Below are 22,709 nucleotides of genomic sequence, written 5' to 3'. Positions count from 1 at the left end.
CTGGCAGAGGACCTGAGTTCGGTTCCCAGCAACCATGCTGCGTGGCTCACAACCACCTGGGACTCTAGCTCGGGGGAATCCGATACCTTTGGTCTCCTCTGGCACCTGCTCTACACACAGACACACATACACATACATCAAAATAGTAAAATAAATCTTGAAGGAGTTATCAGAGGTAAACCTCCAACATATGAGGCTTCCACTGGAAGCTGTGTTCATACCTCCATGGGCTAAGCAGGAACCCAAAGCTAGTCCCTACAGGCTTCATTTAATTAGCTCAACAGTTCTTTTAAACTTTAGCATGCTCTCAGCATATGATCTGCGAATCCTGCACCTACATAGCTATTTACCCAAATTAAATCACATCTGTGTTCATATACATGCTAACGTTTAGAATAATTTTATTGTACTGCCCCAAACTGGAAACTCCTTAAATTTCAAATAATTTGTGGTTTTCCATATAAGTGGGAGAGCATGCGGAGGTAGAAATGGACACTTACACAGACAACGTGCATGGTCCCAAATGCTTTAGGTAGAGAGAAAGAAGCACACTTGAAGGCCACATGGTCTAGCATGAACAGGAGATGGAAGGTGGAACTCAAGAGGCCAGCAAGCTGGGCTCCGGAGGCTGGGAGATGAGGGAGCTCAGGTCAAAGGCACAGGGGGACTTCTGGGGAGGGCTTTGATCATGCCGTCAGTGACGTGACAAGCTGGTTGTCAGAACTCACAGAACATCACACAGAACACTACAAAGAATGCATTTACCTTAATTTTAAAATGCCTCCTTAATTCTACTCCTAAATTGTCCCACTAAAAACAAACAAAAACATCCTTTGTGGTCCAGAAGACCTAATGCCAGATATAACAACTTGGTAAAATTATGGCTTTGGTATCTGGATGATGGCTCATTGGTTAAGAGTGAACACTGCCTTTCATACTATTGGGTTCTCAGCATGCACGTGGTGGGGGTGGGGGTGTCACAGTTATCTGCAACTCTAATTCTAGAGGATTCTATGCTTTTGACTTTCTGGGGCACTTGTACTCACGTGCACAAACTCCCACACAGATACACACACACACACACACACACACACACACACACACACACACACATCCCTACACATAATTTAAAATGATTTAAAAAGTCTTTAAAAAGTTATTCCTTTGTTACTTTAGCCCTTTCTGCCTACAGGTCTGACCTATATGAGAAAATACAGTTGCTAGAAAAATGAGCTGAAAGAGATTTTAAAGAGAACACACCAGCAGCCCCCATCATCTTTCTACAAGGAGCTTGAGCCTGAAACAATGGCAGAATCAGGGGGCAGAGAGGAACTCTCTGCTCCATAAAACTTTTTGTTAATAATGTCACTGGGTGTGGTAGCACACACACCTTTTTCTTTTTAATTTATTTGTTTTTATTTTATGTGCTTTGGCATTTTGCCTGCATGTATGTCTGTGTGAAGGTCTCAGATCTTGGAGTTACAGACAGTTGTGAGCTGCCATGTAGGTGCTGGGAATTGAACCCAGGTCCTCTGGAAGAGCAGTCAGTGCTCTTAACTGCTGAGCCCTCTCTCTCTAGGCCCTTGAAAGCACTCTTATTTCATGGAACTGGACGCTTGACTGCCAAAACAAGGCACTCCTTGTACCAGAGAGGCCAGAAAAGCTATGGAAATGGACTGAATTCAAATAAGAACATGGAGGGAGAAACCCACAGGAAGGGTTTGAAAGAATAGAAGGAATAAGAATAACATGTTTTTGTGACCACTCCCTATGGCCCAGTTTGTTAAATCAATCTCAGTGCTATGTACAAGGGTCACATCTCTGTCTCCCACGTGTGCTGTAGACAAGCCTTATATGTAGTGAATAAGGTACTGTTTATAGCTTAACAGAATGGTGCAGTAATTGAGGCCTTTTTCCTTATGATCCAGCAACTAAATATGTATTTTAAGGAAATAAGTTGGAACCACTGTACAAGCACAGATAACAGGAAGCTGTGCTTCTGTGACTGACAGGCAAAGATGCCAGATGATCTAAGGTCCAAACTAGAAGGGGTATTTGTCTGCCACACTCACCACTGCAGCCTCGGGCCCACAACTGCCCCTGAGGTAGAGGAGAAATATTCGTTCACTGATGAGACATGCAACTCCTGGACGCAGTCAGGAGAGCGAGAAACAGGGCTTGCTTTTCCTTCTCTGGGCACAAAGAGCAAATACAATTAAACTCCAGACCCAGCGATTTTCTCAACGAAGGGCATAGGAACCTACAACTGTTGGTTAAGGCTCAGCTTAACCATGAGCCAGAGCATCACCTCAAGCCAGCTGGTGGGAAATGAATGGGCCATGGATGATCCGACGTAAAGGCTCCTGGAACTCTTTATTATTATTATTATTATTATTATTATTATTATTATTATTATTATATGAAACACAAACTGGAAGAAAAAAAATGGTTCAAGTTCTTCATGGAGAATATTTTTTATTTATTTATATTTTTCTTGCATACTCTAAAACGCACAGTGTGGGTTTCATTTCTTCAAAAACACTTGTGGGACTGGTCAGTGTATCGGAGATCTTCGGAAACATTGCCTTAGGTTTCAGCTAAGCGAGTCACAGAGATTGGTCATGTACTACTACAAAATTACAGGCTATCTAGTCGTTATTATTCAACAGTTACTAGAAAAGCATTGAGAACACCCGACATACAGCCAGATGGGGAAGAAGAGCAGAGGCTACTGAAGCGGAATTTCCATATACACGACTCTATGTACAGTATCCGAATTCTTTTCCAGACAGTACACGTAGGCTTAAATCATTATGTTAAGGGCACTCTAATATAAATGCAAGTCTCACTAATTTTCATCTCTTCTCTTTGGCTCACAAATGCATGAAAATACCATAAACAGTATTCAGAACTTACTTCATTAATATATAAATAAGATACATTACAAATGGGAAGAAAATACAAGATGCCTCTTTAACATGGTATATATTCAAATATAAATAAGCAAATATTTCGCTGACGTACAATTAAATCATTATATGTGCTCCCCCCTGCCGGAAGACAGACAACGGTAACATACACGTCTACACGAATTAATCTCTAGAAACACAGCGACAGCACAATTGTGACAGGCTCTGCTACTATTTCCCCTAGCGGGGGACTAACGGGGAGGGCGTGACACTTGTCATCTACTGGTGCCTTCTGACATTCGTCATCCCTTCAGGTGGGAAGGGCCCTGACAGGGAGGTAGGCTCCCACCTGCAGCATTTCCCTGGGTCCCTAAGACACAGCAGCGGGGGGGCGCCATCTGTCCTGCAGTTAACCTCTTCCTAACTTCGGGAGGTGAGGCTAATTCTCTAGGGGACGGGAGACATGCTGTGGTCTGGGACTAAGCCACACTCACGATACATACATATACATAGAGAGGTATATATAACTGTACATATATACTCTGTTCCTAATGTGCAGTTTGTTTTTTTTTTAAAGAACATTATTTCTTGCTAGCGCTAACAAACAAGCTTACGTGAGGTTGTGACAAACATTGTTGAAGAGATTTTCATTTCCTTCAGTGAAATGGCCCGGGTGTGTCAGCTACTGAAGGGTGCTGGAGGGGATGGAGCATCGTGGAGGACTCGGGTTCAGCTAAGGGGGCTTACAGGTCCTTACAGGTCCTGGCCCAGCCTTTCGATCTCCTCAATGAGGAAGTCGATGTCGGACTGGGTGGCAGCTGGGTTGGAGATGACCATCCGGAAGAAGTTGGCTTTGTCCCCCTGAGGCTGGTAGCCAACCATGGTTGTCCCCGACTCCATCATCAGGGCTTTGATCCTGGGAGCCACCTTGTGATGGAGAAGATACAGCCAGACTCAGCACCCATGGTGACAACCCCCCCCCTTTTTTTTTAACAGATCAACTTGGTTTACTTTTTGCTATTTATACAACAACAAAAGCACCTTTAGAACCAAGTGTCTTTCACAGCTAATAGCTCAGCCCACCCAACTATGAGTTCAATTAGAAAGCACTGGGCAATTGAATCTTGAAAGCCAGTCTTGGAACAATGATAATAAAATGAAAAAAAAGAAATACAGACGACAACACTACAGGTTGTGGTTGTGTGTGGCCTAGAGCACAGGATACTCGCACAGACTGAGTTTATCAAATATCCATTCGGTGGATGCATGCCTAACGTGTTACATAAATACGTCAACAACTCGGAATGGATAAAACTTGATGTAGGAATCAACAGAGAAGATGAGTCAGCATTCAAGTAGGCTTGGACTTAGTAAAATGACAGACACAGGGGAATGTGAGATGTTTCAAGGAAGATGTTTATCATTATTCTGCTGTGCATAGAGCCTCTGTAATGAAATATGCCATTCCAAGGTGGGACTCCATCTTTGAGAGGTTCCTATCGTATCTGAACCGCAGCAAGGGGGCAATGCAGACCCCAGAGGTATATATCAAGATATAGCACCCCATTCTCCAGGAGCCCACCCTGAGGCTTTGCTTTTATGTCCTTCCCCTTTGAGAAGAGCACAGCGGCAGGAGGATGGCCTAACCAGGGAGGCAAACGGGACACACACACACACACACACACACACACACACACACACACACACACACACAGATGAGACCGGAAGCGCGTCTTTACCCTATGCAGTTTTTCTCGCCGCTCAGGGCTATCTGGAACCCCTCGGAGGCTTTGTGGAATGTACCAGAAACAGACGTTTGTGTGTTCAGGCTGCAGACATTTCAAGAGACAATCAAGCAAACAAAATTAAAATGATTAGAACTTGACCAAAAGCCAGAAGCAGTTATGAAGAAAAAAAACCATTTTTTTCCATCCTCAGTCCAAAAGAAAGAGGTCTGAATACCTCCAAAGCAAAAGGGTGCATAAATAGACTAGGCAGGAAACACAGCTTATCCAGTCTCTCCAACCCCCAACCAACTTTCTGGATTCCCCAAACCTACTGCCTTTGTACCCTGAAACACTAAAAACAATGGCATTTGAGTAATTCAGAAAAGGGTGTTACTTGGACGTTCGTGCAGAGGGAAAGCTGCTCAGCTTCCTTTATTGTGCATTTGTTGGTGACAGAGGTCTGCAGTTTTCTCCTTCAGTGTCACCAGCACTGTGTCTGCTTCTAGGTGGCTGGAGACATCAGTTCTCATTTCAACCTTCTACTAGAAAGTGTAAACCTGCATGTAAAGGAAAGCCGCACAGACGAGGTGCAGGCGCACCACCACATGTTGACTGTGAGTGCTCGGGACTCTGGTGATCTTTGGTGACTCTCATGTGTTATCTTGAGAAGTGTAAACAGACACATGCCAGCTGTGGGTGGTGCTAGGCTACAGCGGGTTATGAACAGGCTTTCTTTTTACCAGGACTGACAATGATTCCATATTGCTTTATTCAACTGTAATCTCGACCAGGGCAGACACAGTATTTGTTTTGGCTAATAATATATAACCCAGTGTCTGGCCCACGGCTGGCACTCGGGAAACATGGGGCTGACAGGTGCTTTACTGTGTATAATAAGGGGACTGTGTGAACCTAGGCAGAGGCAGTTTATCTGGCTCTCTTCATAATGAATCCGTGGGCAGCAAACCCTCATTTAGAGCCAGTCTTGGAAGATGAGGGTACACCTGATTTCTAAGCTTCTTGGGTCTGGGAGATACTTATCATGGATCGAGTCCAACTCAAGACAGAGCTCAGAACAATGAAGGGTTAGGGCTTGTCACAGGAAGCACTCTAGGTGTGAAGGGCTGGTTGACAGCCACATCCTTCAGGGCTCAGCACCTCTAACTGTGCATTGTCACTTTATCTGGGGTTGTATGACTGAGTGTGGAGGACTGCAAAGACTTCTGATGCTAGAATGACCAAAACTTAACTCTAAATGAAAGAATCTGGCGAGTTGCTTCATGTCACCTCACTACAGACTTGGTTTTGGGCATACGGCGTTCATACCTGTACTGCACATGCCATGTAGTGCCACACAATGTCAAGGAGGGCTGCCTGAAACGGCTCCCCTCAGAATCCAGCCTGCTGCATGCTATGAACAGCAGTGTTTGCACTGTACAGATAAAGTGTTCTGTGCCTCTAGAAAATGGCTCAATTACAGAAAACAAGGACTTTAATATTTTCCTATTGACATTCTGACATTTTTGTACTATATATACTATACGTTAATGCAAAGCAGCGTCCTCTGCATTGGAGATTGTAAAATCAAAATCTCATTCAACTCTGAAAAACTGTTAAGGATCCTCTACATCTTGCAATATCACACAGCCAGCCAAAATTTAATTCTTCGTGTAAAAATAAACAAGAGCACCCATCTCATTAGTATGAAAATTCGCTTTAGTCTTTAGTACACAGCAAAACTGTCTACCAGAGAATTACTTTGAAATAATTACCTTTACTATTCATCCTTAATATGCCTATTTTTTTGTATCTATATACCTAGAGTTGTGTAATGATATCTTGGGTGAAAGAGGCCATGCATGGGAAAAGTGTAAGTCCTGTTTTGGATGAGATTACGAGATGTCAATCATCCAAGCTTCTGGAACTCCTCTCCTGGTTTTTCTGGGAGCACCATGTCTGGTCCATGAGGACAACCTACCTCACCATCGAAGACCATCTCAAATTCTTCTCTGGCTTTAATCTTGGCATAGAGGTACTCAGCCAGCTCCAGGCATCTGTTGATCTGATTTTCAAATCCCACAGTACCCTGTTTCAAAGAAGAGAACTGTGTTTGTTGATATCAAGTGGCATTTCCCTGTGAAGGTCATTTGGGAAGGCTATGCTGTCCTTGTTTATGGGTCAAATAAGGAAGCGTAGTCTTGGAGACAGTTGGGAAGAACCAGCTAATGAAATCCGTGCAGCTTCCTCAAAGCCCTGCGTGTAAGAAAATGCTTTCTCTTCCGAAGACCTTGGTTTGGTCTCTTGGAAGTTGTCCTCAGCAGCACGTTAGCGTCCTACAAGTTAGCCGCAAGCTAGTTGCTTTGGATAGTGCCACTCAACATGTCCTATCTGGACTGAGACCAGACTACAGACTGTAGCAGGTCCAGGATGGAATGAGTAGAGAAGCTGAAATTAAGAGCTTAAAAAAATCTTTTATTTATTCTGTCTGTCTGTCTGTCCATCTCCCTCTCCTCTCTCTCTCTCTCTCTCTCTCTCTCTCTCTCTCTCTCTCTCTCTCTCTCTCTGTCTGTCTCCCTCTCTGTCTCTCCCTCTTTCTCTGTCTCTCTCTCTCTCTGTCTCTCTCTCTCTGTCTCTCTCTGTCTCTGTCTTTCTCTGTCTCTCTCTCTGTCTCTCTTTCTCTGTCTCTCTCTCTGTCTCTGTCTCTCTCTGTCTCTGTCTCTCTCTGTCTCTCTGTCTCTCTGTCTCTCTCTCTCTCTCTGGCATGAGTGTCCTTGTGTGTGCCTATGTGTGAAGGTCAGATGACAGCTCGTGGGAGTCAGGTCCTCTCTTCACCATGTTACTCCTGGGGCTCAAACACTTGGTGGCAAGCACCCCTACCTGCTGAATCACCTCCTGGTTCCACTCAAAAACTTTAAAGCAAGTACACACACCTATTGATGGTACTAGCAAGTAATGACTCCAGCTTTGTGTTTTACATTTCATTTCTTAACAGCTTCATATTGGTCCGTGACAGGTCAAAGGACCTATCAACTGGTTCTTCATCATAGATGCTTTGAAAGACACTATCATAGACTGCATCCCCCCCAGCCATATATCCTGGCCACACCTGTCCCCAGTCCTCACAGGCAATCCACCTTTCACAGAACAGTGTTGTTCCCTTCCAGCGACAGGCCAGCAGGCAGGTGTGGAAGCCACGGTTTCAGTGCACGCCCCAAGACTGCACTAGCTCTAACTAGTGACAAACTGGTTGAGCGTGCGTTTCAGAAGCCAGCGTGGCTGATTGGCAGAGCAGCATGCAGGCTGCTGAGTGGGTTGGTGTTATCGAGAGCAGATGCATGAGGCTGGCCTGTAGAAGTTGATGAGCCTGGGCAGAACCCAGAGCTGGCCAACAGGAAGCTCTCTAGGTAGTGGCCCTGGGGACTCTCCCTTGCAAAGGAATTCCACCCCAGGATCTTCCCTCCACAAGCCAGGGGCCGAACCTCCTGGGCACAGTTCAAGAGGCCACTGTTAGACAAAATGAAGCTGTAATTATGGAGACACACCATGCGGTCATTACAGCAGTGTAAAATGATAGGGCTCTTTCTCTTACAGTGCTGAAGGCATTTATATGCTCAGAATGCCTGCGATTACTTTGTGGGAGAAATCAAATCCAGACTCTACATTAAGGCAAGATGACTTAACAAGGAAGAAAACTATTCACTTGCCAGTTTTTCCTATAGAATAAATAAATATCTGACTAGATATTGCTGGAGAGCCTTACTGTTTGGAGGGAAAGCTAGTCCAAATCTGCACTAGGGAAATTATTAAAACTAGCAAAGAGAAGCTAAATAGAAACAACAGATGTGATGCAAGGCTGTGAGATCCAAATCGCCTTTACCCAGGCTGCATGAAAATGCTTTGGAAACAGTCACGTGGGAATCTCCCTTCCTCATATTCTTTTTAGCTTTATCATAGATTCAGAAATGCAACCCAAGGGGATGATGACTGCAAGCACAGTGTACTTCAGTCCAGCAGCACGAGTCCCCAGCATCAAGTGTCAAGTTCTAATCCCAGCAGCACCATACACACAGAGTTCCACAAACACATGCACAGAAAGTACCACACACACACACACACACACACACACACACACACACGCACACACACAGCCTCATACACACACATACATATATAGCACCACACACACAAAGCGCCATACACACCCATCTACACAGGCACCACACACAATGCACACCCTATGCAGTTTCCAGAGTAGAGTATAAAGTGTAAGTAATGGGTAGTCATTATTTAAGTGGAACTTTAAACTGTAGTCTATGTACATATACATACTATGCATATATATTCCTTGATGAGGTGCCTCATAAAGGAATTCTGGATTCTTTTCAGACTAACACAGCAGTCTTATATCTTTTTCTGTATCTGCACTAAATAATTTTAGAATTCTTAAGAATTATTATGGAGGGCAGGCAAGATGGCTCAGTGGGTAAAGGTGCTTGCCGCCAAGCCTGACAATCTGAGTTTGATCTGGGAACCCACATGGTGCAAGGAGAGAACTAACTTCTGCAAGTGTCGTTCTAACCTCCACCTGCACACCATGGCACACACACACACACACACACACACACACACACACACACACACTCATAAACACACACACACACACACACACACAAAATAGATAAAAATAACTCTTTTTAAATTTTAAAAAGAATTATTGTGGAAGTCCTTATCTTGATGACATTTTTAGTAATAAGAGAATTGTAAGGATAAGAAGTTTCCATGGTGACTCAAACTAAGGAGAATGAGCTGGAGAAGAGAGGATTGGTACAGGGAGGAAGATTCCATCCACAAAGAGAATATAGTTAACTCAGTTATCTGGACACAGTTACACGCGCAGTGAATCATCTGTGATACATGGCTGCCTGTCCTTCACCGGGAAGTCTGTGCTAGCCATAGTTCCGTTCCCTGGCTGTCCCCCTTCATACCTTTGCCTTCCACATCAGCCAGAACTTGAAGATGTCCACGTGACGGCCACACTGAATCGCCTTGTCCCCGGTATCATAGGAGACGTCATACTGCTTGTCCGGCTGGAAGAGGTAGCCTGCGCACATCTGGTTGCATCCTTGGAGTATACCCTGCCACAGAAATCAAGACACAAGCAACTGCATTCGCCAGTCAGAGATGTGGGTGCAAGGATGGATTTGGGGACATGTGTCTTTTCTTCTGAGGCCTTTCGTGGGTTCAGATGTCCTTCAAAGCCGTTCTTGGGAAACCCCCTGCCTGCCCGCCCCCAACCCTGCCTTGCCTTGTGTGGCTCCTGTTAGAAAATGTTCTCTTGTGTTGGATTCTTACAAGGGCCTCGCTGTCCCCTAAGGGACCTGTGGAAATCTGAGTGGGTACTCTGAGGTTCGTCACATTCAAAGAGGAATTACTTTGTCATTCTTTGGGCAGGGCTGGAGTTTACAAACTTCAGCACGTGAGAAAGTTAGTGCTGGGAAGAACTTCCGTCCCCCCAGATGCTACACCCCAAACTCTTCCAATGTATGCAAGACCCTCTATGAAGTTCAGGTAAGTAGAGGAGAGCCTGTGTGAGTTCTGACTTTCACAAGGGACAGGCTGGAGTGGGTACCTCTCCTGCAGCAGGCTTAGGAAGTATCCATGCACTGGGTGTGGGGGAGGAAGAAAGTCTGTCTCCAACTCATTTACAGAAACTTTTTAAAAGATTACATTTATTTTGCATGTGTGCACACACACACACACACACACATGTGTACACCATGGTGTACATGTGGAGATCAGAAGACACTTGAGGGAATCAGTTTTCTCCTTCCATCATGTGGATTCCAGGGATAGAACTCAGAGCCTCACAATGGTCAGCAAGCTCCTTTACTCAGTGAGTCCTCTTGTTGGCCTCACAGAAGCCTTCTGGCTAACAGTCCCAGTGCCCTAAGCCAGTATATTTGTTTATTTCTCCATTTTATTTTTTTTTTTTAGCTATTAAGACTACAACTATCCACTAAGAAATCAAAGTATGTTCCAGTGAGCCTGGTTTGTTCTCATTGATTGGGTGGCTCAGCAATCCCTCTCAGGTCTGTGCAGACATGAAGAAATACTCAAAGAATTTCACTAAAGGGTCTGTCACCAACAGGTCCCAAGCACCCTAAGACAAAGGGCAGCCAACAGCAAGAGCCGAGAGGAAAATAGAGATAGCTGGGAGGGTAGGTGAGGACAGTCTGCAGGCTCATAACGGGGCTACCAACCGTCCCTTTCTCAAGCACTGGGATGTGCTTGCTGCTGGCACATCTCTGGAGGGAGTACAAACCTTTTCCTTGACCAGAATGGCCGAACACTGTAGCAACACGCCCATCATCTTGTGAGGGTTCCAGGTGACTGAATTGGCCCTGGAAAACACATGGGAACCTCTGAGAAGATTGGAGGAAGGTAGAGAAGAGCCTTTTGTCCTGAGGAACACCCTACCCACCTCCACTGAAGTCACAGATGCTTTCCTTGCCCCATCTCCTAAATCCTCAACAAGAAACGCATGCTGCAGGTGGTCTCTCAAGGTATTGCACTGCTGAATTCTATATAACTGCCCTCAACAGCAGCTGCCACTTACTTACTTATTATGTGTCCCACTCTTCCCAGAGCTCTAGGTGTATATGACTGGATATGTGGCCAAGGACTCAGGCTTTGCAGGTATACTATGCAAATCTGAATCCTAGTCCTGACATGTCCTAGCTTGTGTACATTGCATAACACATTTGTGCTTCAGAGTTTACATCTATCTCACCAGAATGGAATAAAAGATCAAACAAGTTCATAAAATACGTAATGCCTATCACAGGGCCTGGTACATATAGTTTTCACAGTAACACTACGATGCAGATATTCCTGTTACTTCTAGTTGACACAGAGAAACTGCTGCGCAGACAGGTTAACCACATTATCAAGTCACACAGCTGGGAGGTGCTGGATCCAAGGTCCAAGTCCAGGATTCTCTTTATAGAGCCAACACTCACAATCCGTACACTAGACTGCCTCCTTCCAGGCGACAGCCTTGGACTTCTTCCTGCTTTATTGTTTTGGTTTAAAGAAGGGCTGGTGATGAGGACCTACCTGCTGATGGCACACCTAAGTGCAATGATCTTCAAGACCTAAGGCAACTGCCGAAGACTTGGACCAGCTAACAGCGGTGATTAAGTGAGAAATGAGCATGGTTTTTGCCAGTCTGGGCTGCAATGCTCACTTAGCAAGCATGGTCTCCTAGCAACTGCATCACTCTGTCAGACACAATTAGATGACTAAGGAGCACACAGGCTAGGACACTGCAGAAACAACTGAGTGTAATGTATAATGATTCAAACTTGGGAAATATGCTTCAGTGGGTTACAGACCCTTTTCTGATGGCCTTGGCCACAGCTGGACTCTGCATTTTAATACCCGAGAAAGGTGTTTCCTCTGATATAACAACTGCCTTGGAGTTATACTGTGTGTGTACTCCCAGCACTAAGCCCTTGCTGTGGGTTTTTAGCCTCTTCCTTAGGTCCTTCATGGTGTGTGTGTGTGTGTGTGTGTGTGTGTGTGTGTGTGTGTGTGTGTGTTCTGAGTTTCAAGAAGGGGGCAGAGGTTGAAGAACTTTTCCCTTACATGCATAAAAAGGAAACCTCATGAAAGAGACCTGGGAGGAATCCCCAGGAAGGGTGACTAAGTGCTGACGTCACAGGAAAAAATCCCTGTCAAGCCACATTTAGAAGGCACGAACTTAACAAATTTTGTCACGGCTGTCACAAATCAAGCCATTAAAAACTGTACTTAGATCTCATAAGATGTCTTTAAAAATGATTTACTGAATGTCCTGAAGGTGTGAAGTAAATGAGTCTCTGCTGCTGCAAGCGGAAGGAAACAGGACACAATGTGGGTTTGGCGCCCTTCAGAAGACTCGCATGCCTTAATGTCAAAAAGAGCAGGTCTAGTGTCAATTCCTTCACCTGGTCCTGGGTCCGAGGATGGACAACGAAACCCTCTGAGAAGTCTAAAGTACAGTTGGGCTGGCTCATCTACATTCTGTGTATTTCCACCCAAATTACGGGGTCCTATATTTCGTCTTTCAGAAGCCAGCCTCGTGTTGACAGTGGCATTTCAGAACAGACAGAAGGGACCAGGCACAGTAGCAGCTATGAAGCCAGAGCCGTTGCTAGGAGGTGTTCTGGTGAGCTTGCCTGGCCCAGTTTTCTTACTGGCCGGCCCTTCAGTTCTTTCACTTTGCTTCATGCCCACTGTCCTCAAGACTGTCATGTCTCAGGGCCCTTTGTACTGACCATGCCCACTGCCTGAAATACTCTTTTCTACATCTTTGCTTCCCATCTCTCTTTTGCCATAGCTACCGAGATAAGTGAGGGGAGCTGGGTCTATCAGTCATCAGTCACCTTACTGAGGAAGAAGAGCTGAAGGAATCAGAGACCTCCCTGACCCCTTCACCTTTCTTTTCTCCTCCCTAGGCACCTGCGATTGTGAACTGAGGACTCAAATAAAGCATGCAGGAAACAGTCAAGAAGCACCAGGCGAGCTAAAGTGTGCCTAGCCAGATTGAGATCCCCCACTGAAAAATCAGGGCTGGGGGAATTAAGGCTGACACCAAGGTTGGAAGTGGAAGGGCTGGACCGGGGTGTACAGTGTCTCTGATGCAGATGGGGGAAGGCTACCAAGTCCACCGTACCTCTCTATGCCGCTGAGTTTGTGACGGTGCTTCCGGGACATGAGCAGCCCACCACCCCAGGCAGCCTGCAAGGACAGAAAAGAGACAAGAAGAGCTGTGATCCTGAAGAATCTAAAACCAAGCTGGGCACGGCTTTAGTTCCAGCTCTAGGGAAGCGGAAACAGGCAGATCTCTGAGTTCAAGGCCATCCTTGCCTACATAGCAAGTTCCAGGCCAGTGAAGGTGACACAAAGGGTAGATGACTTATGGAATAAGTCCACAGTGACAATTCTGGTTGCACAGATGGCAGGCTCTGCTTCACTTACTATTTCTTTACATAAACTTCCTCCAGAGAATGTCTTAATGATGTAGAAAAAGCGGGTGGAGTTTGTGGTGGCTGTGGATCAAGACCCAATGGCCCAAAGTGCTGTGGGAAGCCAGGGATTCTCTGAGCCCAATACATGTCTCTCCTTTGCCAAGAAGGTATTGAAGGCTGTTTAAAAGGCAGGCGCAGTTGCCTGCCTCTTCCAAACCAATGCTGAGACACTCAGAAAGCACCAACTCCTGCTGGGTTTGGAGACCCCACAAAGTTCCAGTCATAGCAAGACACTCTTGTGGGTACCATGGGACGTGTTTTACTGGATAGCCTGGCATAGCATGAGACACAGCACAGCCTTTGTTAGCCATTTATTCAATAGTGGGACAGACTTTCCTATTGTCTGTTTCCAAGAAATCACATCCAGTTAGAGAATGGACAGAAGAGAGAGAGAGAGAGAGAGAGAGAGAGAGAGAGAGAGAGAGAGAGAGAGAGAGAGAGAAATGAGGCAGGAAAGAAGAAATAAAAGGCCCCAATCACATATGTAGGAGTGCACATTTGCTGTTACTGGGAAACTCTGAGACTCATTCTCATAGTTGCTCATGTCTTCTGTGTACTTCCTATTTCCCTGCATGCAGCATATGGGCATTTTTAGAAGTGTCACAGGCGGGGGTGCAGGCAGTGACTGAGTGTTCACACTCAAGGCCACTTTCTGTATGTTATGTATTATTTTTCTCTCTCTCTCTCTGATATCAACTATACTTTACTTTGCATTCATTCATCCAAATAAAGCAACCAGGGGAGGCACTGCTCATCACAGTAGATTCTAGAAGGAGCCACACCAGACAACTATTGGGCAGTAAGGACCCGGGATGAATCCCAGAGGGTGACCAGGTTCTGTGGCCGGTACTATTCATGAATGGCTGGCTGACTAGTGGGGAGGAGCAGGAGCTAACATGTGTAGAAAGAGCCAGGGAGGGAGGGTGTTCAGAGCAGCTGGAGGCAAAGCAGAAAGCAGGGCTGTTTCTGCCCCTTAACAGGACAGGGCTGTGTATGAAAGGGGGCACTTACGTCGACGTGGAGCCAGAGGCTGTATTTCTCACATATGTCTGCAATCTCCTGTATTGGATCAAAAGCCCCATAAACAGTGGTGCCTGCGGTTGCATTGACATAGAGGGGAACATATCCCTGCAAGGTGAAAGAGATAGCTGATTAGTGGATTTTAAAAAAACGTGTTTTCATGTGTGTGTGTGTGTGTGTGTGTGTGTGTGTGTGTGTGTGTGTGTGCGCCAGTGCCCTCAGAGCATAGAAAAGGATTTCAGACACCTTAGAGCTGAAGTTACAGGTGGTTGTTAAGCCTAGTGTGGGTGCTGGGAATGAAACTCTGGTTCCGTGGAGGAGTGGTATGCCCTCTTAACCACTGAGCCAGCTCCCCAGTCCCTTTCTCTGGGCTATCTAACCTTCTCGTCTGCTCATTTCTACGGGAAGTGGAAGGCAACAATGTTCATTTCTAACAGTGAGCCGAGCTGGTGTGGATCAGAGCCACAGCTAAAGGTATTCTTGCTCACTCATTCATTCAACAGGGTTATTTTGTTTTGTTTCTTTTGAGTGACTTTTACATGCCAGGCCTTTTGGTGCTGGGAACAGAACACAGCTTTCTTTAGTAGAGTTTTTTGAGCTGGATTTGCCAAGTACTGTGAGCCATCTGCCTGGGTGCGGGAGCACTTCGCTAAACAGAGTCCCAAGATAGAATTGCACTTATTAAAATGAGATTACATCTAACAAGAAATAGACAAAAAGTTCAGTTTGTCTGAATTTTTCTGAATCCCAGGTAGTAGATTTAGTGAAGAACATCAAACTGATGACTTGACATATAGTGATTTAATGGCTGATTCTTCATTTTTTACACACACACACACACACACACACACACACACACAATGTATGTCTTGTAGACTCAGCTTTGAGGGCAAAAGGTGGAAAGAAGTGAGTATTTGAGATAGGAATCTGAGAAATAAAATTATCCCAGTATCAAAAATTTTCACTGTATAGGTCAGAAACAAGTCATTTTTTAAAAAGTATTCACTGAAGTTTCACATGTACCAAATCATACACACCTTTTGCTTGGCTTCAAGAATTTTTGCCTCTAAGTCAGCTGGAATTATCTTCCCCCTGTAATTGTTACAAAAGAAAGACATTAAAATAAAGAATCAACAAGATTATATAAGAAAAAAAATCCCTTATCATCAGCAGCAAAAAGTAATTTAATTGGATATTTTCAACAGACCATTAGCAGCTTGGCACACTGTACTGAGTCAGTCCTTAAGCACAATAAAACAAATTTAACAGATGAACACATTTAATACATCAAGAACTAATGCTCACTTTCCCTGCCTACCTTTCATTGCACTTTATCAAAACCACGTTGTCGGTTCCGAAGCCAAGTGCAGCCCCAGCTTTCTTTATGGAGTAGTGACTCTGCAATAAATGGAGGCTGGGGTTAAAAGTCAGGTAGTCCCTTAAAAACCGCCACCGTCTACAAGTCAGAGTCTCCAACTCACGTGTTCTGAGGTGAAGAGGACGAGTTTGGGCACAGCCGCCATACCCTTTGTCTTAACTTCTGGAAAGTACTTGTAGCGAGCAGCCATGATGCTGTACATGTTCGATATGGCTCCCCCTATCAACAAGCAGACATGGCAGGAGATTGCTGGGGCTCTGTTGTGTTTCCAACACAAAGGTTGAGCTGATGTTTCAAGAAGGGAAAGGACAGTATCCTGAAAGTTTTCCTGGCTTCCTTACTCTTAGGGACTTTCCTCAGGACCCTTTGCTTTGAGACTTGAAGGGGTTACACGTATCTCCAAAGCTGTGTAGGCAATTCTGCTGGAGATGACTCATGTATTTCAGTGCCTATCCAAAGCCTATATAGAATACAAGAGGCAGTGGTAGCAGCTGCAGAGACATGGTAAGTTACAGCCTCCCAGCTTCCGTCTTCTGTGTAATCTCTTTACCGAACAAAGCTGAATCTGCTCCCTGAGTTCAGAAAGACAGAAAAAGAGTAATGGAACTTGCACAAAGAAATAGTGCATCTCTTGGCTACCGGCTTGGGTATGCTCTTCAAAGAACAGCCCGGCTGAGTTAGTGAGTCTAGGAGAGGTCTAAGCTTATTTAAACAGACAAAAACTCGCCCATGTCACTCTAACTAAAGATACAAGAACAAATGAGGTAACTATCCAAGTTTAGTCAACACAAGCTAGTCACTTTGGCCTTCCCTCAGTTCCCTGAGAATGAAATAGGCAAATCAGTGGTCTGCTGGAGCTGCCTGGCCAATTGTATTCTTACTCTGCCACTAACACCATCTATAACTGCTTCTTACCAACAAGAATAGCTGCCTTTGTTCTAAAGATTTTTATTGTATCTACTTTGAATTAGAGACTAAAGTAGATCCAATATTTGGGCTGAAGTCAGTTAAGTGATAATCGGATTCACTGATCCCTAGTTTTGCTATTGTCAGAAGAGCACCATTTAGCATGACCCAGACACAGCCTTGGTTAGTTAGTTCACAGGGGGTGGGTGGGTAGCGTTCTTGCTAGCCTTCATTCTGACAAAGATAGGGAGGCAGAAGTTAACGATCATTGACTGTAAGATATGCATATATGCAAATGTCACAATGAAACCCATTAATTTCTATAATTGACCTATGTTGGTAATTTTAATAAAAAAGGAAAAGATCCACATTGGCAGTATCGAGGACAACCAATTATAGGGAAAAAACCTACCAGGAGAAAAGATGCCATCACCATCTTTACTTGACCACCCAACGATCTCCCTCATCTTCTTAAGTGTGATCTGCTCCATGAGAACAAAGACAGGCGCAATCTCATATGTGAACCTGGAGTGGTGATGAGAGGAAGGAGGAAAACGAAGAAATAAGCCGACTTCTTGGATGAACACAGACCGCTGGTTCAGCAGTTGGAGCTAGGTACTAAAAACGGATGCTCAAAAACCGCTAAAACGATTTGCTTCCTGAAATCACGTGTCGCCAGTCCTAAAGTGTCAACAATCAGCCCGGGTTATCAAGAGAGGTGGTGGGAAGTCTGCTGTGAGATATTTCACCAGCAAAAGAGAGTCTCACCTGTCTCAGGTGTGGCCCACCCAGAGGAGAGGATTCGCCATCACTATTTGTAGGGCAGTGCAAATGTTAATTTGAAAAACTGTATATTAGCTTCTACTTACAATTGGTTGAGCCTTTTTTTTTCTTTATTAAAGGACTGCCAGTTTCATGCTCATAGGCAGGGCTAACGTCTATCTTTTAGAAACAATGTAAACATTTGAAAGCTGAAGATAATTGGGAATATTGACCCGTGTTTTAAAGATCTCAATGTAATTATCTACATGTTCTTTCTTCTAATAATCCCTAAGGACAACCATGTATCTATAACTCCTTGGAGTCAATGTCTGTCAAAAATAATTAGAAGTGATGATTTTCTAATTACAAATTATAAATAACAAGAAGACGGCCCAACTTGCGTACGTATCTGACTGCGGGTATCAGATCTCCTGGCAGCTTGCCTCTGAGTCCCAACAAACAGATGTAAATGAAGCAAGCCACGTTCTTTTAAAAGAAGCTCAAAGCAGTGGCTCTGGCTGGTCAGACAACCATTGCAGATCAGGGTACTAAACAGGGTCCAAGAGAAGTCGAGGAAGACCATCCACAGAAAATCGAGCCTGAAGACAGACTGTATTTACTAAACTCTGAGGCTCTTTTTCTTGTTTTGGCTTGAACTCCTTGAGCTTTGGTGTCTGTAGGCTGAGCCAAGACCATCCTAGCTGAAAAGAGATGCCTAGGTCAACCCAGCCAAGTGATACAGGAGGCCCTGTCATCATTTAGGGGTTTGGGGTTGAATGCCAATGCCAAAGACTAATGGGAATCTTACTTAATGACTTAGAAAAGCTATTTGCAAGGATGAGATAACTATTGCTATAGGGTAAAGCACAGGTGAAGCCACCGAGCTTTAATCAGGAGGCAAAAAAGCGGTCACATTAATCATGTGGCAGTACAAGATGACAAAAAAAGACCCAAGAGGATCCTCAGGGGATATGGCTGGTGGGAGGAGGACAGGATTTTGTTTCAAAAGGAGTATGTCTATATTCCTTGAGGGGGGTCCCCTGAAAATTTGGGAGGAAGACCCTTGGAAAACATGTGTTCAGTTACCATCACCTCTGGAGGTCACACTCATGCTTTGGTTCTGCTCTGAGCCCCATCACCGTAGCAACCAACACTCCCTCATGTCTGATGGCCTGATGAAGGAAGAAGAAGAGAAGGGTTCCTGGTTTAGCCTGGGATGCTGAGTGTAGCAAGAGGCAAACTCATGGGCTGCATCTCCACATTGTTGAACAAATGTATTATCTGTGGTTCCGCTGACTTTTGGAAATGTTGGAACGGCCAAGGCGTCCTCATGGTGAAGAGGTACTGGGTGGGGGCAGTCTGTGTGCTCAGATCTCACACTGTCAAATACCAACAAGAAGTCTCCCTGGGCCAAGGAAAGGAACAGTGGAATCACACACTATAATAGCAAAACCATCTCAAGGCCTGGATGAGAGTTGAGTTAGAGGTAAGTCAGTATTAGATGGTCAGGGAGGAACCATGTTGGGGAGGGAGAATGTATGGGACTGAAAACCAAGGAGCTGGTTTGATGTGTGTTTCAGCATACAATCAACTTAGCACTCACATCTGTACGAATCAGTCTCCCTTGCTAAGGACCAAGAACATGGCCATTCCTTTCAGGACAGGCAAGAAGAATCTAGAGCTCCCTTAGGAGACCATCTGGTCTCATGTACTTCTGAGTCCTTGTCTATGTTGGTATGTGGTTCCTAAGCTTTCTTTCAGTTCTCTTCACCAGATACAGAGAGGCTGTTCTGCACTTCACTGTCCCCTGTGTTTGGAGGAGACAAAGATGTTACAGGACACCATCCCCAAGCTTAAGATGGATACTTACTAGGGTGAATACAGCATTTGGTCCTTGCCTTGAGCTGCATCTTGTTTGAGGGTTTCTGCCTTGGCCTGGGGGACCAGTTATCTCACAGCTAGTACTATACTGACCCCCAAACTTAGTGCTCATATCTTTCCTTTCCTAGAAGCTTCGAAAAATCTTTTGAGGGACAAGAGCTGTGTGTGCCTAGGACAACTACAAATTTGCAAAGTTTTCTCTGGATACTTCCTGGTCATGGATGTTGACTCATAATCTGAGAAATGGGCCAATGAGATGTTTCCTTCCAGATACTTCTGACCCTGTAGTGAGAGGGTTCTTCCTGTATCCACATTCTTATGAAAGGCTTTGCAGTCTAGATCAGTAGACCTTGACTTCATTGCTTCAGAGACCCCTTTAGGAACCCTAGGAAACCTATAGCCCCTATCTCCAGGTAAAAGGTGTGGGTATACACATCATTTTGTGTACAACTGTAAGAAATTCTTCCCCTTACAACTTGGACCCCAGGTTAGACACCCCTTCCCTAAATGACCGGTGAAGGATGAAGTCAAGAGACCAAAGGTCAATGCAGATCCAGAAGAAGCTGGTGGGATGCTGAAGTCACAGAACACGGTTACGTTTCAGGATCCAAGATCAGTATAGTAGCTCTGCAAAAGGCCTTGGGCTACAGCGTAAGAAGGCGGATTGGAAGTAAGGATTTAAAAACAGCAAGATGCCAGGATGCTAAGGGAGGATTCTGAGTAGGGAGGGGGTCGGCCCCTCCACCAGCACCTCACCTTGCTGGTGAGATGTACTCAGAATTAAAGTAAACTGATTGTCAAGATGCAGTCTGCCAGTCATTAACTACACTGACTGTCTTTTCTGTCGCTACAGTCTGTTTAGAGTTTTGCTTCATCAAGACCAGGGACTGTCTTTACTAGCTTCGTTATGCACAATTGTGGGGCTAGCTATGGCCCAACAATTGCTATGGGAAGTATTTTGGGTGACTTCTGAGATTTTTTTTTTTTTTTTAGTGGTAATGCTATGCCTCTGCTATGCCTGCCAGTCCTGCTTCCTTCTCTTCCTTTCTTTCTCAGCCCCTCAGTCCATCACGCCCTCCTGCTCCCCTGAGTTTTGAAAGAGAAAGTAACCACTTGAACTCCAGCAATCAGCATGCAACGCGAAGTAACTTTGTAGCCGGGAGCTTTACATTATAATATGAACCAGAAAGGCTCAAAAGAACCTGGATTTTCTGACTTTAACAAAAGACCCTTCCACACTGGCTGTTGTCACAATCTTCTTAGACTTCCTCTCTCTACAGATGTGGCAGGTGACATAAGTAAGGTACTTAAGGGGAGCTTAGGGAGGTGTTCTTTTGTCCAGAGATGGCAAGAGTTAGAAACTCGAGCCAGGAGGCTGTGTGTGCCTAGCTATCCTGGGGGTGTGGGCGTCTTGTACGCTGTAGGCACTTAGGACTGGGCCATTGGTAAGTCCTCAGAACCACTCTGTAGGGAAGACATCGCTGCCCCTGCTTTTCCTGATGGAAAGATAGAAACTCAGAGGAACACTTTGATTTGTGGGAGATCTTGGTTGTCGGTTCAGGGTCAGAAATCCCAGTCCTTTATGCCGCAGCTCTTTCTTGATGACAAATGGGAACGGCTTGTTGCAGGGTCTGCTCTAACAGCTTGCCCTCAGTGTATGGTGACGGATAACTCCACGGGAAATTTCTCCAGGGCAACTTCCGTGAGAACAAAGCAATAGATGCCCGAGACCCTCAAGCTCATGGCAAAGAAGTGAGGCAGATCTTGCTCTCACAGTTACATATTACACCAGGTGCTGTTGCTTATACACCCTGCACAGCTGTTCTTGGTGGACTTGCTTTGAAAGAGAAGAGGGTTATACGCCAAGAACAGCTGCACATTCCCAAAGGTTTTGTTGTATCCTCATTGATCCTTGCTTGGAGAACAGGTCTCAGAGCTGCATGCACACACTGGTATGAAAGCATGGACATTAATGTTCTTTCTTCACTAACCAGTCAGATGCCCGACACGTCCATCTGAATAGGGATATCGGATCATTCTTGGAAAGGACTTTTCCAGAAGGTGGTAATTACACTTTCACCAGGGCTACCCAAACTCAATGGATGTGGGTCGGTGGGGGGTGGGGGGAGAGGTATGAGCATATCAGTAATTAAATCACAATTGGCCAGAATAAAGCTCTCCTGCCAGTCTCTCCCAGGCTTATTTGGAACAGCGTTCCTAGCTGTGGAAGGAATTGTCACAAGGGAGCAAATGTACCTGCGTGCCTGCGATTCTGCCACATGTCATGATCTTCCAGGGCACCTGGCTGAGGAGACTGTCGAGAGAACAGTTATCACTTCCTCACACAATGCCTGTCCCCAGAGCTGACAGGAACTCTTTCACTATTTTAAATAACCTTCTCTATCGATCTGTTGGAATCGAATCATATTTTACAAATACCTCCTGTTCAGTGGAGAGGCAATTACTATGTGTCATTTAGCTGGCTTGGCCTTGACCTCAGATGGCTGGGACATATTTTAGTGTTTCATGGCTGAGCTGAGCTAAGGGAAGAGTCAAGGACTTTGATTTTATGAATATAGACCAGAAGAGGGGAAAAAAAGAATCCATGAGAGTTTTCTCGTTCAAGAAAAGCTTTTAAGAGAGGATTTAATTATAAATGGTTCAAAGGGGTGAACTCTTTATTTACCTTGATATTGACTACACATATATTAGATGCTACAGCCAGAGGCTATAGAACACGTATTTAAAGACTGGTGAATGCAATGTCTGTATCACTACGGACATTTAGGCCTTGCTGAACATGTACCTTTTGGGGAGTCAGGGAAGATCAAACCTATAGCCTAGTAAGTCATCTACCCCCGAGCCACACCCCCCAGCCCAGATGCATACACACCCTTCTCTCTGCTTTTCTCACTTACTTCCTAAATTGCTGGGTTAAAACAAACAATGCATTTTCTAATTTAAGTTGTTCCTTCCCGTTAGATGCTACAATTAAGCATTAGTGTATTTTCTTCTGGTTATAATTAGTGTGTTATGATGTTTGTGCTTGTTGATA

General features: G+C 44.9%; 1 protein-coding gene across 1 annotated transcript in view; it reads right to left on the bottom strand.

Moving 5' to 3' along the window:
* Positions 1-2,902: 2,902 nt before the first annotated feature.
* Gad1 (glutamate decarboxylase 1) overlaps positions 2,903-22,709 on the bottom strand; it is a 39,835-nt gene continuing 20,028 nt past the window's right edge. Inside the window, exons 6-16 of the mRNA XM_059260664.1 lie at positions 17,424-17,536; positions 16,209-16,324; positions 16,046-16,125; positions 15,765-15,819; positions 14,719-14,835; positions 13,353-13,417; positions 10,959-11,037; positions 9,622-9,771; positions 6,615-6,722; positions 4,649-4,738; positions 2,903-3,836 (exon numbers count right to left, since the gene is read on the bottom strand). Of these exons, the coding sequence (XP_059116647.1) occupies positions 3,663-3,836; positions 4,649-4,738; positions 6,615-6,722; positions 9,622-9,771; positions 10,959-11,037; positions 13,353-13,417; positions 14,719-14,835; positions 15,765-15,819; positions 16,046-16,125; positions 16,209-16,324; positions 17,424-17,536 (1,147 nt within the window). The 3' untranslated portion in view covers positions 2,903-3,662. The remainder of the gene's footprint in view (positions 3,837-4,648; positions 4,739-6,614; positions 6,723-9,621; positions 9,772-10,958; positions 11,038-13,352; positions 13,418-14,718; positions 14,836-15,764; positions 15,820-16,045; positions 16,126-16,208; positions 16,325-17,423; positions 17,537-22,709) is intronic.

The sequence above is a fragment of the Peromyscus eremicus genome, chromosome 4, assembly GCF_949786415.1.
Source record: "Peromyscus eremicus chromosome 4, PerEre_H2_v1, whole genome shotgun sequence".
NCBI lineage: Eukaryota > Metazoa > Chordata > Mammalia > Rodentia > Cricetidae > Peromyscus > Peromyscus eremicus.
This window is presented reverse-complemented; position numbering and strand designations above follow the sequence as displayed.